This window comes from Colletotrichum phormii (genome assembly GCF_030913505.1).
Source record: "Colletotrichum phormii strain CBS 102054 chromosome Unknown BDP81scaffold_10, whole genome shotgun sequence".
Lineage (NCBI taxonomy): Eukaryota > Fungi > Ascomycota > Sordariomycetes > Glomerellales > Glomerellaceae > Colletotrichum > Colletotrichum phormii.
In genome coordinates this window covers 291,395-304,282 of record NW_026851452.1, presented here as the reverse complement: position 1 = coordinate 304,282, position 12,888 = coordinate 291,395, and the positions used below count along the sequence as shown (strand labels likewise).

At 55.0% G+C, this 12,888-nt stretch overlaps 3 protein-coding genes across 3 annotated transcripts; 2 read left to right on the top strand and 1 right to left on the bottom strand.

Moving 5' to 3' along the window:
- Nucleotides 1-6,039: 6,039 nt before the first annotated feature.
- On the top strand, nucleotides 6,040-8,730 carry BDP81DRAFT_23521 (ubiquitin carboxyl-terminal hydrolase). Its single transcript, XM_060582846.1, has 4 exons — nucleotides 6,040-6,254; nucleotides 6,380-6,523; nucleotides 6,596-6,609; nucleotides 6,663-8,730. Exons 1-4 carry the CDS (start codon nucleotides 6,216-6,218, stop codon nucleotides 8,719-8,721), a joined length of 2,256 nt encoding a protein of 751 aa, XP_060445103.1. The 5' UTR covers nucleotides 6,040-6,215; the 3' UTR covers nucleotides 8,722-8,730.
- Nucleotides 8,731-9,371: 641 nt separating this feature from the next.
- BDP81DRAFT_394182 (Yos1-like protein) lies at nucleotides 9,372-9,869 on the bottom strand (the record flags this gene model as incomplete). Its single annotated transcript, XM_060587923.1, has 4 exons — nucleotides 9,372-9,427; nucleotides 9,513-9,620; nucleotides 9,719-9,778; nucleotides 9,842-9,869. The coding sequence occupies 4 exons, from the start codon at nucleotides 9,867-9,869 to the stop codon at nucleotides 9,372-9,374; spliced, it is 252 nt and encodes an 83-aa protein (XP_060445102.1).
- Nucleotides 9,870-10,564: 695 nt separating this feature from the next.
- Nucleotides 10,565-12,462, top strand: BDP81DRAFT_394181 (Alg9-like mannosyltransferase family-domain-containing protein; the record flags this gene model as incomplete). The annotated part of the gene is made up of 3 exons (XM_060587922.1): nucleotides 10,565-10,577; nucleotides 10,650-11,099; nucleotides 11,177-12,462. 3 exons carry the CDS (start codon nucleotides 10,565-10,567, stop codon nucleotides 12,460-12,462), a joined length of 1,749 nt encoding a protein of 582 aa, XP_060445101.1.
- Nucleotides 12,463-12,888: the final 426 nt, after the last annotated feature.

Below are 12,888 nucleotides of genomic sequence, written 5' to 3'. Positions count from 1 at the left end.
AAGAAGAGCATCGTGTAGAAAAAGTGGTAGCGAGTCCAAACCCACTCCGATGGGGACTTGAACCAAATAAATCAGTCAACTCAGTGCGCCAGATTATAATGCTGACCGACTTGTCAGAATCAGTCGTACATGACACTAGAAAACATTAGCTCCAGTAGAAAAACGTAGTTTCAAGGTCGACGAGAAAAAGGCCAGGCCCGGACGCCGGCGACGCCGGGGCGGGATCCCACTCCACCTGCAGAGCGACTTAGCCGTCCGAACTTGGGCGCGGGGGGTGCTCCGGCAATCGTGCGCCGGCACCGGTAAAGGTCTCTCTGTATTTGGAAGCACAGGACTCCTAAAGACTGGATGGACCCCCTGTACCCGGCCCCTCGAGACTACCTGAGTCTTCTTCGGCAATTTTGAGGCGTTGAATCGAAGAGTGAAAAGAGATATTTCGTCATTCAACAGTGCTTGGGCGGCAGTGGGGGAAACGGCACCGAAGGATGCAGGGCATGACGTTCTTGTCTTCCAGAAGTTCGTGGGAATCGGGCCGGTACGGGAGCGTGTGGAGGACGCTGACCTACCAGAAACCGCCAGTGTGCTGCACGTCGTTGGTGAAGGAGCGCGGGTGATTCTGGAGGTGGCATCCGCAAATCGGTTGACTGCGACACCCTACCTATTGTTAGTGCCTGTTGACCAAAGATGTCCGATGAATTAAGCCAAGTAAGCCAAGGTGCGCCACGAGCGAGGCACATCTAAGATAGCTCAAGACATAATAGCCAAGTGGCGCTGGCGTTGAACGTCTGCTTTTCTCCTCGGCCGCACTAGCCACCCGCAGACAATGCAATGTCTCCCGAACGTGTTTTCCGTTCGGGGACTTTTCGTCGAAAAGTGACGAGGGGCTCTTGGGGCAACTGTTTCCCGCCCATGGATGATACCTGTCATTGCTGCGGAGTTGTTGAGGAGGTAAGGGTTTGGGAGTGAGCGTTCAGGATAGGCCATGATGGAGTGGTTTCGATCGGACATGGATGCGACGAAGGTGCAGCAAAAGGAGCGAATGGGTGTGATGCTGATTGACAAGGTGGAATGGGCACTCTGTCGGTGTCGAGCGGATATCCCCCGCATAGATGCTGGCCGGGTGCAATAGCGTTCCCCATGCCTGGTGGGAGGGACATGCTGGAGCAAGGGGAGGCGAACAGCAGCAGATCGACAGAGCTTTACTCCACTGCTGTGTTTGTGAGAAGACTCGGCGTGTGTCGGAGGGGAAAGACGGAAGGCATGTCTTAAGATGGACCGAATAAGCACGGGAGGTGAGTTGACGAATGAGCTCGGGTCCAGCAGCGTGGATGAAGGTAACAACGGCGTCGTCCCCCGTCCAGCTAGACACGGAATCGGACCAGTAGCGTCAAGTCGTCGTTCCTCTCACACCAACCGCGATGCAACAATGTCTTTCGGGGTGGCTGCACCGCACCAAGGGATCCAACACGGCGGAGAGGCCTGTCACGCCTGTGTAGGGGTTTAGAGGTAGTCGTATGTGGCCCTGGCCTGACATGACGGGCCGACCAGCTTTTCATTGGTGCTCGCTCACGCCCGTTCCAGTGAATCTGCCATCTTCAGGTAAGGCGGGTTACGTTGCGTTGGTGTGCAATTCGCAACTCACAACCTGTAAGAGAGAGGGGGTCTTGTCTGGGTCACCTACCGAGACGCTCCTGTGTGAGTCGCATTCTCTTGCAGCAAGGCTTCGAAGCAGGGAACGAGGAGCCGAAAAAAAGACGAACGCTACAGGGACTCTGGCGGTTCATCAGGCCAAGGTTGTTGGCCGTGTCAAGAGGAGGTTGCAGAAAGCCTGTCCTGGACGATGTCCGTCTCATCGATCGTCGAGAAGACGGCAGTCTGCAACACCAACGACTCAGGAAGAACGCCTCTTTTTCCGGGGTGCGGGGACAAATTCGGACTTAAAGTCGGCAGCTTGGGTGCTGTAGTTTGCAGTCTATAGATGTGTAAGCCGTCGGGTGCTTTTTCCCACCAAATAGAAGGGCTTGGAGAGTGCCCTCATCCCCGATTGAGCAACCGCCGTTTGAGGGGCAACAAAGCTTCGGCTGGTCTAGGGCGGCTAGGTTTGATGGGAGAAAAGCAAGTGTGACTGACTGACAATGATTGAATTAGCAATGCGCTGCCCGGTCACCCTTGAGACCGAATATTTGGGTGTTTGGATGGATAGTTCAGCAAAGTTCCAGATACTCCTCACAACCACACGACCTCGGAGACATGCCGGGAAGGGATAGTCGGCCTGAGAAGCCATGTTCGTACCCGAAGCGCCTGTGTACGGGGCTGTCTGTTTTGGACATTTATGGCAGACAGACCGAGCGACTTTCGGCCCCCACGTAGCGTGTATGCCTCGGGTGCTGCTGTGCCGCAGGCCGCCAAAAGTGCTCGGATACAAGAAAGCGATTGAATCACTGAGGGCATGAACGAGCTTTGAGTATGAGACGTGTAGGCGATGGTGACGGGCGGTCGTCTGTTGTCCAGAATTAGGGGTCGTGATTTATTGACAACTTGACGTGCAAAGTCTAAGCAAAATGGCACGTTGGGCGCAGATCCTCTCCAGCGGCGGTCGTTGAATCGAAAACGGGAGCCATTGAGCAGCAGTAGGCCTTCAGGCTGGAGAACGTCGGGATCGGGTTCCAATCAGGGGCGCGAGGATGCCACCGACAACCTTGAAATCAAGGGTATCAGTCGGGCGAGACAGATGAAGAAAGCAGGGTGCTACTGTGTATCCGTAGGTCAGGTCAGGTCGATAGCGAGCGCCACGAATAGACGAAGCTGAAAAGGCAGAACGGTCGGGACCAGCAAAGAAGAACCAACGGCCAGCGCAGGGCAGCGTTCCAACGGACCGTCGTGTCGGGGCATGGCAGGCGTGAACATGCAACGATGAGGGTAACGAGGTTCCTCTGGTGGTTCTTCACGGGGCGGGTGAGGATGCGGCCTTTTGTCTCACAGTTCAGATAATCAGTCCGCTCGTGGTGTCGTTCCCACAGTGAGTTGTTGGGTGGTGGGTGAGGTAAGCGGAGAAGTATTCCTGACTCATGTACGTATCGTATTTCCATGAGAAGGGCGTGTGGAGTTCCAGGGATCGGACTTGGGTCGTCTCGATACATGAGCGGATGTTTTGATTTCCATTTCCCTTCCACTGACTACGCAGTACACTATTCCGCCGCGATGGCTGGAGGCCGAAAGCTGGATGGTCGATGGGCGCTGGAAGTATTCTGTACGGAGTACGGATAGATACGCTAGAGACAACCCGACAAGCAGGATGCTGGGTGCTGGGCGAACCGTGACCGAATCGACAGGGACCTTGCTGCACATAGCCCTGGCCGTCCTGGTGTCTGGTCTCCAGTGGGTCAAAGTGCGGAGAGCGAGGGTGCTCACATGGCAGGCTGTTAAGTGCTCCGTGCCTTGATGTTGGTCAGCAAGGCGGTTGGGCGAGTTGGTGGAAACTGGACAAGAAGGGCAAGGATAACAAGAACCACTTGGATGGTACTTTGAACGCTATCAAAAACGGTCTTCAGTGAAAGTGCTAGCGAGGTAGTCGTGGACTGTCAATGAAGGGTTCGAGAAAGGTCGTATCTATCTGTATTCTGTACAGGATCCATACGTGAGCAAAGATATCGACGACGGATGTTGTACCTTGTGTTAAGGTGGTAGGAGGAGGCTCAGGCTTGCGATGGCTCCCGCATGGGCAAAAAGGCTTTTGCAGCAAAGAATGCCTCGCCCTATGGTAGAACATGTTATGGAAGGGTTGTTCTGCATGCTGCTGTATGCGAGAGGCTGAGCTTGTCTTGTGCCCAGACAAGCTTGGCTGCGGTGTAATCGCCTTGCGTACGAAGTATATGCCATGCCAGAGTTACTCGTCGAGGGCGAGAGGAAGCTGGCCAATCCGTAAATGATGCGTCGCTGGCGTCCTGCAGAACATTTGCTCTATCCCACCATGCCCGGGTCGGGTCATGCCACGAGGAGAGACGCGGCTGGCAAACCGTAGCATGTCTCAGTCTGGGGGAGGACTCTGCGAGGATTGTCAAGTTGCCAGAGAGACAAGGCGGATGTCGAAGTCACCCGGGGGCGGGTTGGACCAGGAAACATGTCGTCTGACACACAAAGTGCAGTCAGTTTCACGAAGGTGATGGAATGCAGATGTTGATGAAGAGACACAAATAACTTGCCTTGGGAGGTACGTACGGTACGTATTCTGTACTCAGTCACCTAAGGTACCTCAGGTAGGTACCTAGATTGCTGGAGCCGACAGGACGGGCAGGAGACAACGACAGACAGCCGTCGGTCGCAATCGGGTAAAGTATTAGTGCAGCCAGTCACATTGCAGTTGCAGTTGCAGGCAGTGTCACCCCCCCACCCCACCCTTCTGTCTGCTATTCGCCTCGTTGTTTGGAAGCGCCGCCAGGAACACCCAGCCCTTCATCCTCGCTACTTTGCGCCCGACCTCGACCTCGATTCATTGACGACGTTGCTTTCTCACCTGGGCTCAACGACGTTGAGAGACCGAGCACGGCAGGTGTGAGAGAAGAGAGGCACAGAGGGAAAGAGAGGAGAAGAGAGATAACGTCATGTCGCCCGTTATCTCCGTCCGTCGTCCGTCGTGGGCTCAGTTTTGTCGGGCCTACCTTACCGTCCTGCGTCCGTCAACTTTCAAGTCCAGGAATATGCGATCCACTCGCAGTCCACCGAGTGCCAGCAGTACGTACCTTGGGTAATGTGCGACTGCGGCGTGCCTTCCTGCCTTCCTGTCTTTCTGCCTTGAAGCCTTCGTACTTTCGTGCCTTGGTCGGATCACGGGTCTCCAGCCTCTTCCAATTGCTGCCCGCCATCACTAAGGTACGTACGAGGGTACGTAGTCGTGGTAGTGTAAGGTCAGGAAGGAACTTACAAATTGACGTCCTACGTGCCTGCCACCTCTTCTTCTTGACGCATCCTTTTTATCCATCCTCGTCACTTTTCTCCTCATTCCCCCACTTCTCCCCCCCAATCGCTTATCCAAAAGTGACAAAGTACCTCTTAAGATACCACCAGCAGAAGGAGGGAAAAGAAAAGAAGAAGAAATACCTTACTCCATCCCGGATAGCAGACCAAAAAACAGAAAGAAAAAAGACGCCAAACTTGCTCCAGCCTCTCCATGCCACCCCCTGGTCGGAAACCCCATGTCTGGCCTGTCTAGCCCTGCACTCGAGAACGAACTAGCCCCCTTTCTGTGCACTGCAACCCTTCGATTCCTTCCACTGACACCGTCAGGTTGTGGGTTGTCTGGGTGGGCCCCCCTCGTCCTCGGTGTCCTCCCCACCACTCGCAGTCAGCCATTAACAAAAGTGACCTTCTTTTCCGTACCACCACTTGCAGTAGTCGCTCCCGGCGCCGTGTGTCTACCTTAGCTCCAGGAAGTTCGCATGTCCCTCGCAGACTCCCCTCACAGCCAGTGGAGGATTACCTATCCGTACCGGGTCTGCCACCTGCTGGCTGAGGTGCCCTGTCATCCATCGTCTGTCTGTCGCTGTCCCGTCCCTGTCGCGTCTGCCACTACGTACCCAATCCAGTCTCTCATCTGCCTTTCCAACCCACAAAATCGCCTCCATCCTCCTTGTTACTTGCGCCCATCAACCCCAGGACCCCAAGTCTAACGTCCAAATCCTGCCCAGGGCTCCGTCTCTTACCTTACCTATTGTCGCCCACGCATCTGCTAGGTACTCCAGTCTACGCCTCTTACCAATCCTCCCTCCCTCTTCTTCATCCGCTTCCCACATCGCCCATCATCATCATCCTCCTCCTCCTCCTCCTCCTCCTCCCCTCTTTCTGCTGCCAACACGGCTGGGTTGAGAGTCTGTGTCCTGGCAAATGCTGCTTCTACCACCGTTGCCCGCATCCAATCTTCCCTGACACCTCTCGTCCCTCTCTCTCCCCATCCTGCCTCCACAGACCACCCGTATCTTCGGCCGAATCCCCGAGGGAAACGACCCCTACTTCTCTGCGCCACAATCGCGCGCATCTCTCGAATCCGCTCGAATACACGATAATACCTCTCCCCGCACCTTTTCCGCAGTATATCCTTCATCAGCACTTCAATTGTCCATCGCATGGTACATTTCGCCATATCTGCGCGGCCGCCGTGAGCTTGTCTCGCCCAGACATCACCCTTCAAGCCAAATCCACCACCGCAACAAGTCGCCATTATGGCTGGCTTCTTCAACAAACTGAAGAGCGCGGGCAATGTGAGTTCCCTCGTCTCGTCATCTACTAAACTATGCCCCGTTTATCGTTTACCCTGAAATCCTCTCTCCTCTCTGCTCTGTTGCTGCTCGCGCGTTCTTCGCGCTGACAGACCCGTCCTTCGCAGACCACCTCGAGTCCGACGAGCAATGTGCCGAGCAAAAAGGTCAAGGAGGAGCCAGCGCCGGAGCTCACTCCTTTGGAAAAGATGCTGCAAAATGCCGGTCCATTGAGGGAAGACGGAACTGACAAGTTCTTCGGTCTGGAGAATGTAAGTTTTCGAAGCCACACCCGGCCTAGCGACCGCCTTTCCCGAGACAACGAATGCTGACTGAACTCGTAGTTTGGTAACACTTGGTATGCGACACCATCGTCACCAAATCGTCTCTCCTATGCTGACGTGCCCATAGTTATTGCAACTCGATTGTTCAAGCATTGTTCTACTCAGAATCCTTCCGAGATCACGTCGTCAAGTACCCCATACTGTCACCTACCGATACCCCGAACGGAACTCGACCAAAGGTGAATGTGACGATCCGGCCACCAGTCGCGAAAGAGCCCCCGAATACGCCCGGAGCGAAACAGAAAGGCCTGAGTGCGTCGGAATCAATGAAGCGCAGGCAGGCCATCACAGCAGGAATGCCGCCTCCAGGAGCGCCGGGCATACGACCCGAAGACAAGCCTGATTCGCCAGAGTACAAGAAGAAACATGCCATGATCAAGGGCCCGATTCTCGAACTGGCGCAAGAGAACCCCTCCGCTTACGGCATGGAAGAATGCACCTTCACCGGTCTCAAGGACATCTTCCAGGCCCTTATCGAGAGCAACACTAGGACGGGCGTGTTGAGCCCACAGCGATTCCTGGAAATCTTCAAACGAGACAACGAGATGTTTCGAAATTCGATGCACCAGGATGCCCACGAGTTCTATGGCCTCGTCTTGAACGACGTCATCTCCAACGTGGAAGCAAATGCCAAACGAATTCAAGAGCGACATGCCGAGAATAAGGACGGACTGATCCAGTCTGTGGAGAACGCTCTTGGCGCGGCTAGTATGATGAACCGACCAGTAAATGGTGTGGGATCCCCAGGAACCGGCTGGGTTCATGACATCTTTGAGGGTGTGTTAACTTCCGAAACCAAATGTTTGACCTGCGAAACAGCCTCGCAAAGAGACGAGACATTCCTGGACTTGTCCATCGACCTGGAGGAGCATTCGTCGGTAACGTCTTGCCTACGCAAATTCTCCGCCGAAGAGATGCTGTGTGAGCGCAACAAATTCCACTGCGACCATTGCGGTGGACTTCAAGAGGCCGAGAAGCGGATGAAGATTAAGCGTTTACCAAAGGTTCTTGCGTTGCATCTGAAACGATTCAAGTATACCGAGGATTATAGTCGACTGCAGAAGCTCTTCCATCGGGTCGTCTACCCGTACCATCTGCGCATGTTCAACACTACCGACGATGCAGAGGATCCCGATCGACTCTACGAACTGTACGCTGTCGTCGTTCACATAGGCGGAAACGCCTATCACGGCCACTACGTATCGGTGATCAAGACTCAAGACCGAGGTTGGGTTCTATTTGATGACGAGATGGTAGAACCAGTTGACAAACATTTTGTGCGAAACTTCTTTGGGGACAAGCCTGGCATGGCGTGCGCATATGTCCTATTCTACCAAGAAACCACCTTCGAGAAGGTACAAGCTGAGATGGAGGCTGAGGGTCTGGAAGAGGTCAAAATTGCCAGTGAAGCCGCTAATGTTGCTCATGAAAATGGTCGACCAAACGGCCAACCAAACGGGACGACACCACTCTCTAAACAATTTACGCAGCCAGTTAGTCCTATCGAGGAACGTGAGCCGCTGCCCAGTCTGGCACATGCACAGACAGCCCCAGGCAAGGTGGATGCTCCTCCGCCTTCTGAGAAGCTTCCCACAGTGCCAGACACACCGGCCGCTCCTGCTGTTCCCCCTATTCCGTCCAGCCTTGCTAGGTCAAACACGGGAGCCAAGGCCGACAAGTCCAAGGAAGACAAGAAGCGGGAGAAGAAGGAGCAAGAAGCAGCGGAAAAGACCAGAAAACAAGCCGAGAAAGACCAGGAAAAGCTCAAAGATAAGGAACACCGAGAGAGCATGGCCAGGCAAAGAATGGCTCGTGCAAAAGAAGAAGAAGATATGCGCAAAGCAATGAAGGCCAGCATGCAATCAGCAGAAGGGGACACCAAGAAAAAGGACTCTTCAAGCTCAGGCAGTTTCCTCAACCGATCCAGTCGGGCAAGCAAATCGATGAGCAGGAAGAGTTTCGGGTTCCTCAGCAAGGACAAGGACAAGGCCGAATCGCATCAGTCATCCGAGAATGGGCACGCCAGTCCAGAAGGGATGCCGAGTCACACCGAGAAGCCCAAAGAGTTGAGGGAGCGATTCAGTTTCAACCTTGGCCGGAAGAAGAGCGGCAATCTGCTGTCATGAGGCGACGCATGAGGTGTTCTAACGATTCAACTGAATATTTTGGTATTTGACAGTACATACAGCAAACAAAAAAAGGAGTGAAGAGCAGGATCCTGCGCGATGGACAACACACGCGATCAGGGTCAGGCACGCATTCTGTCCATCGGCTACATGGATGTTTGGGGACGGTGGAGATGGCGGCGGCATTGCGCAGATACCCAGGCATGGAGTGGCTTGCTTGGATAATACTTTTCACTTAATGATGCAAAAGAGGGATACGTGTGATGAAGGCATCTTGAGCGTTAGTTACTTTCTCCTGGCACCGCATCGGGCTGTATGATAGCGCAAGGTGTGATCAACAAAAAAGACAGTACAGAGCACCCAAGGTCAGAAAGGCTCTCGAGGTCCAATACTCGGTTTAAAACAATGCAAGCCATGCTCATCACCTGATTTGTGATATTACACTCGCCGGGCTTTGTAATGTTGCCCGGGGAAGTTTTCAGATAAGGTACACGTGCCCAAAAAACCCCCTTCCGCTCTTCAACCTTCAACGCCGGTTCGTTACCATGATGCCATGCTGCGAAATTGGAAGATTTAAGCCATATGTGATGCAAAGCCCCTTCATTTTTTTATATCTCTTTTCGTTTCTCCTTCTCTGTGACCCCGACGCCTTATCCGAGGATCAGTTCGTACATAATGATGATGGTGTTGATCCCGATCAAGGGTACTGTGAAGACTGTCAGCAACACGTTCCATGTAGAATTGAGCGCGTATGGAGAGAAAGAGTAGAACAAATAGGGGGGGGGACGTACTTCTCATAAGTGTCCGTACGCTGGCGATCAGGTTGATGATTTTTGCCTTTACGCTTGCGTCGTTGCTTGAGCCGAAAGTTGGGTCGTAGGAGGAGGGGGATAAGTTGACTTTTGATTTGCGCGCGGGTTAGCTATGGCTGGAGGGGAAGGGGGGGGGGGGGGGGGGACGCAGAACGGAATGTGCTGCAGGATAGGGTGAGACGCACTGCGCGCGAGGAAGCGGTCTTCGGAGAGGACTGCGATTGCGTTGATGAGGAGGACGGCGACTGGAAGGGGGGAAGAATGTCAGTTTTATGCGGGAAGCTTCGAGGGGTTGAGGGTGGACATACTGTAGAGGAAGTTTCCTAGGATGTACATCTTGGCGGTTTGATGTTGGCTTGAAAAAGGCCCTAGATGCGGTCGGTTTTGCTGTGTCCCGTTTGTGGGTAGAGCCTGGAGAAAGGGGTGGAGGTAGCTAGCTCCCTCGTTCGAATTGAAGCCAGGTGGTGATGGTGTTGCGCTGCGCTGTCCAGAGCTTAGGTTGGAGGGATGGGATGTGGATGGGATGCGACCGTCAGAAGGTGGGGAGGCGTATTTGATCCGTTCCGAAGGAGAGAATCCCTGTAAAAAAGGAGGCCTGGAGCTGGGGGAGCTGGGAATCTGTCACTGTGTCCATACTGCAGGGGGGGGAAGGCAGCACCAGAGTGCACACACAGGAAGAGACAGGCACGGCTAACAGACAGCTTGCATTGGGTGGTGCACTGACGCTCAGAGCTTCCACCCTTTCAATGGCATGGCATTTGGATATGCACGAGACGCCAGCTTACACTTGCTTCCAAGTGAACCTGAAAGGAGAAGCGGAAATCGTGAGAAGCAAAGAATTGAGGGTCATTTGAGGCGAGGAAAAGCACAGGGCAAATCGTTTCAAAAGCTCGTTTTCTTCATCCCCATCTTTTCTTTTTTCTTCGTCACCTAGGGGCCTATTTCTTATATCTTCCAACAATGAGATAAGTCGCACTCGATAACCTTCCTTCACTTGCTTTCCGCAACGAAATCTCACAGCTCCCGTCACGATGAAGCTCATAGGTAATTCAAAACAACCCCCCAACCCCCCCATTTCTCATCACGATGCAGAAAGACTAACCAGGTGCTCCTCAGACACCGCCCTCCTGGGCCTCATCCCAGCCCTCATCACCCTCCACCTCCTCCTGGCCCCAGACACAAAAGTAGAGGAATCCTTCAACGTCCAAGCCACCCACGACGTCCTCGTCTACGGCACGCCAACCCACGACGTCGCCGCCCGCCTAAGGGCCACCTACGACCACTTTGACTTCCCCGGCGCCGTGCCCCGCACCTTTGTCGGCCCCGTGTTGCTCGCCGGCCTCGGCGGGCCTTTGGTCAACCTCGTCGGATTCGCCCACGCCCAGCTCGTCGTCCGCGGCTTACTCGGCCTCGCCAACGCCGCTGCCCTCGTCGTCTTTGCGAGGAGCCTGAGAAGAGGGTCGGGCGAGGGCGTCATGAGGTGGTGGGTTCTGTTGCTCGTCGGCCAGTTTCACGTCGTCTTTTACGCGTCGAGGACGTTGCCCAACATGTTTGCCTTTGCCTTGAGTGAGTTTTTCTATTATCCTTTACACCCCCCTTTTTTTTTTGCCCCTTTACCCAAACTCGAGACTGACATCTACCAGCAACCCTCGCATCCGCAAACCTCCTCCCAAACCAACCCCCGCAATCACACCTCCCACGCCTACGCGTAGCCCTCTCCCTCCTCGTCTTCGCCGCCGCAATCTTCCGCTCCGAAGTCGCCCTCCTCCTCGCCACGACCGGCCTCCACCTCCTCCTCACCCGCCAGCTCACGATCCCCCAACTCATCCGCCCCTTCCTCATCGCCTTCTCCGTCGCCCTCGCCGTCTCCATCCCGCTAGACTCGTACTTCTGGCAAAAGCCCCTCTGGCCAGAACTCTGGGGCTTCTACTACAACGCCGTCCTCGGCTCCTCCTCCGACTGGGGCGTCTCCCCCTGGCACTACTACTTCTCCTCCGCCCTCCCGCGCCTCCTCGTCAACCCCCTAACCTTCACCCTCCTCATCCCGCTCGCTCTCGCGCAGCCGGGCACCGCCCGCTCCGCCGCGGGACTCGTCATCCCCCCCTCGCTCTTCATAGCAATCTACTCCCTCCAGCCACACAAGGAAGCCCGCTTCATCTTCTACGCCATCCCACCCCTAACAGCCGCCGCCGCCCTCGGTGCAAACTTCATCTTTTCCCGACGCACAAAATCCGCCCTCTACGCCCTCGCCTCCCTCCTCCTCATCCTAAGCATCCTCGCCTCCCTCGCCGCCTCGACGGGCATGCTCCTCCTCTCCTCCCTAAACTACCCGGGGGGCGACGCCCTCCGCCAACTCCACGCCCTCGTCGCCGCGTCCCCCGCCAGCAGCTCCGTGACGACCGTCCACACCGACGTCTTGAGCTGCATGACGGGCGTCACCCTCTTCACCCAGAACCGCGTCGGCCTCCCCAAGAACCCGCACTCCCGCGCCCTCGAGACCTCCCTCCAACAGGACTCTTCTTCGTCGTCGTCATCATCAGGCGCCGGCACCGATCCGATCCTCTCCTTTGACAAAACAGAAGATAAATCCATCCTCGCCGACCCGGGCTTCTGGTCCCGCTTCGACTACGTTCTCGCCGAGGACGCTGCCTCCGTAAAGGGAGGCCAATGGGAGACGGTGGGCGTCGTACAAGGCTACGCCGGCATCGAGGTGCTGAAGCCGGGTTCCGAGACCTCGTACGCGGCCGGGGACGAGGAGACGGGAGAGAGCAAGATTCTAGGCAGAGGACTCGTCGTCAAACGCGTGCGGGACTTTGTACGGGGCTTGACGGGCGGCTGGTGGGTTGGGCCGCGTATGGAGCCGCGGATACGCATCATGAGGCGGGCCAAGGATATTGACGGTGCCGGTGCCCGTATCGTGTCTTCATAGAAGGTAGTGTGTGTAAGAATACCAAAAGTACGCATCAATGTCAAACAGATGGTCTCAGCTCAACGTGCGGACGTGATAGCACCACTTTAATCGCTCTTACAAAGCAAAGACGAAAAAAAAGTCTCAAAGTTTGATGAAGACAATACTAGGTATTTCAATCGTTTCATACGCCATGCGGTGTGCTCCGGCTTTGTGCAATAAAGAACAAGAGCAGACACTATCCTACCACAAAAGGCCAAAACCAGTGCAAGGCCTTCAGTTTCCCCTTCTCTAACACCAACAACAACCAACCGTGACCACTGCCGCCAACCCTTTCCCCAAACCCAAAATCACTACACACTTTTTTTGTTTTCAATCCATGCCCAGAAAACAGCCCAGCCCCAATGGCTTGCTGTGGTCCCAATCCGCCCCCACCCTTGTCCTTAT

Excerpts from the sequence above, each read along its gene's own strand:
- BDP81DRAFT_23521 (XM_060582846.1), top strand. The coding sequence starts at position 6,216 with ATGGCTGGCTTCTTCAACAAACTGAAGAGCGCGGGCAAT. Across the intron at positions 6,255-6,379 it reads AACTGAAGAGCGCGGGCAAT|ACCACCTCGAGTCCGACGAG; the intron begins GTGAGTTCCCTC and ends CGTCCTTCGCAG.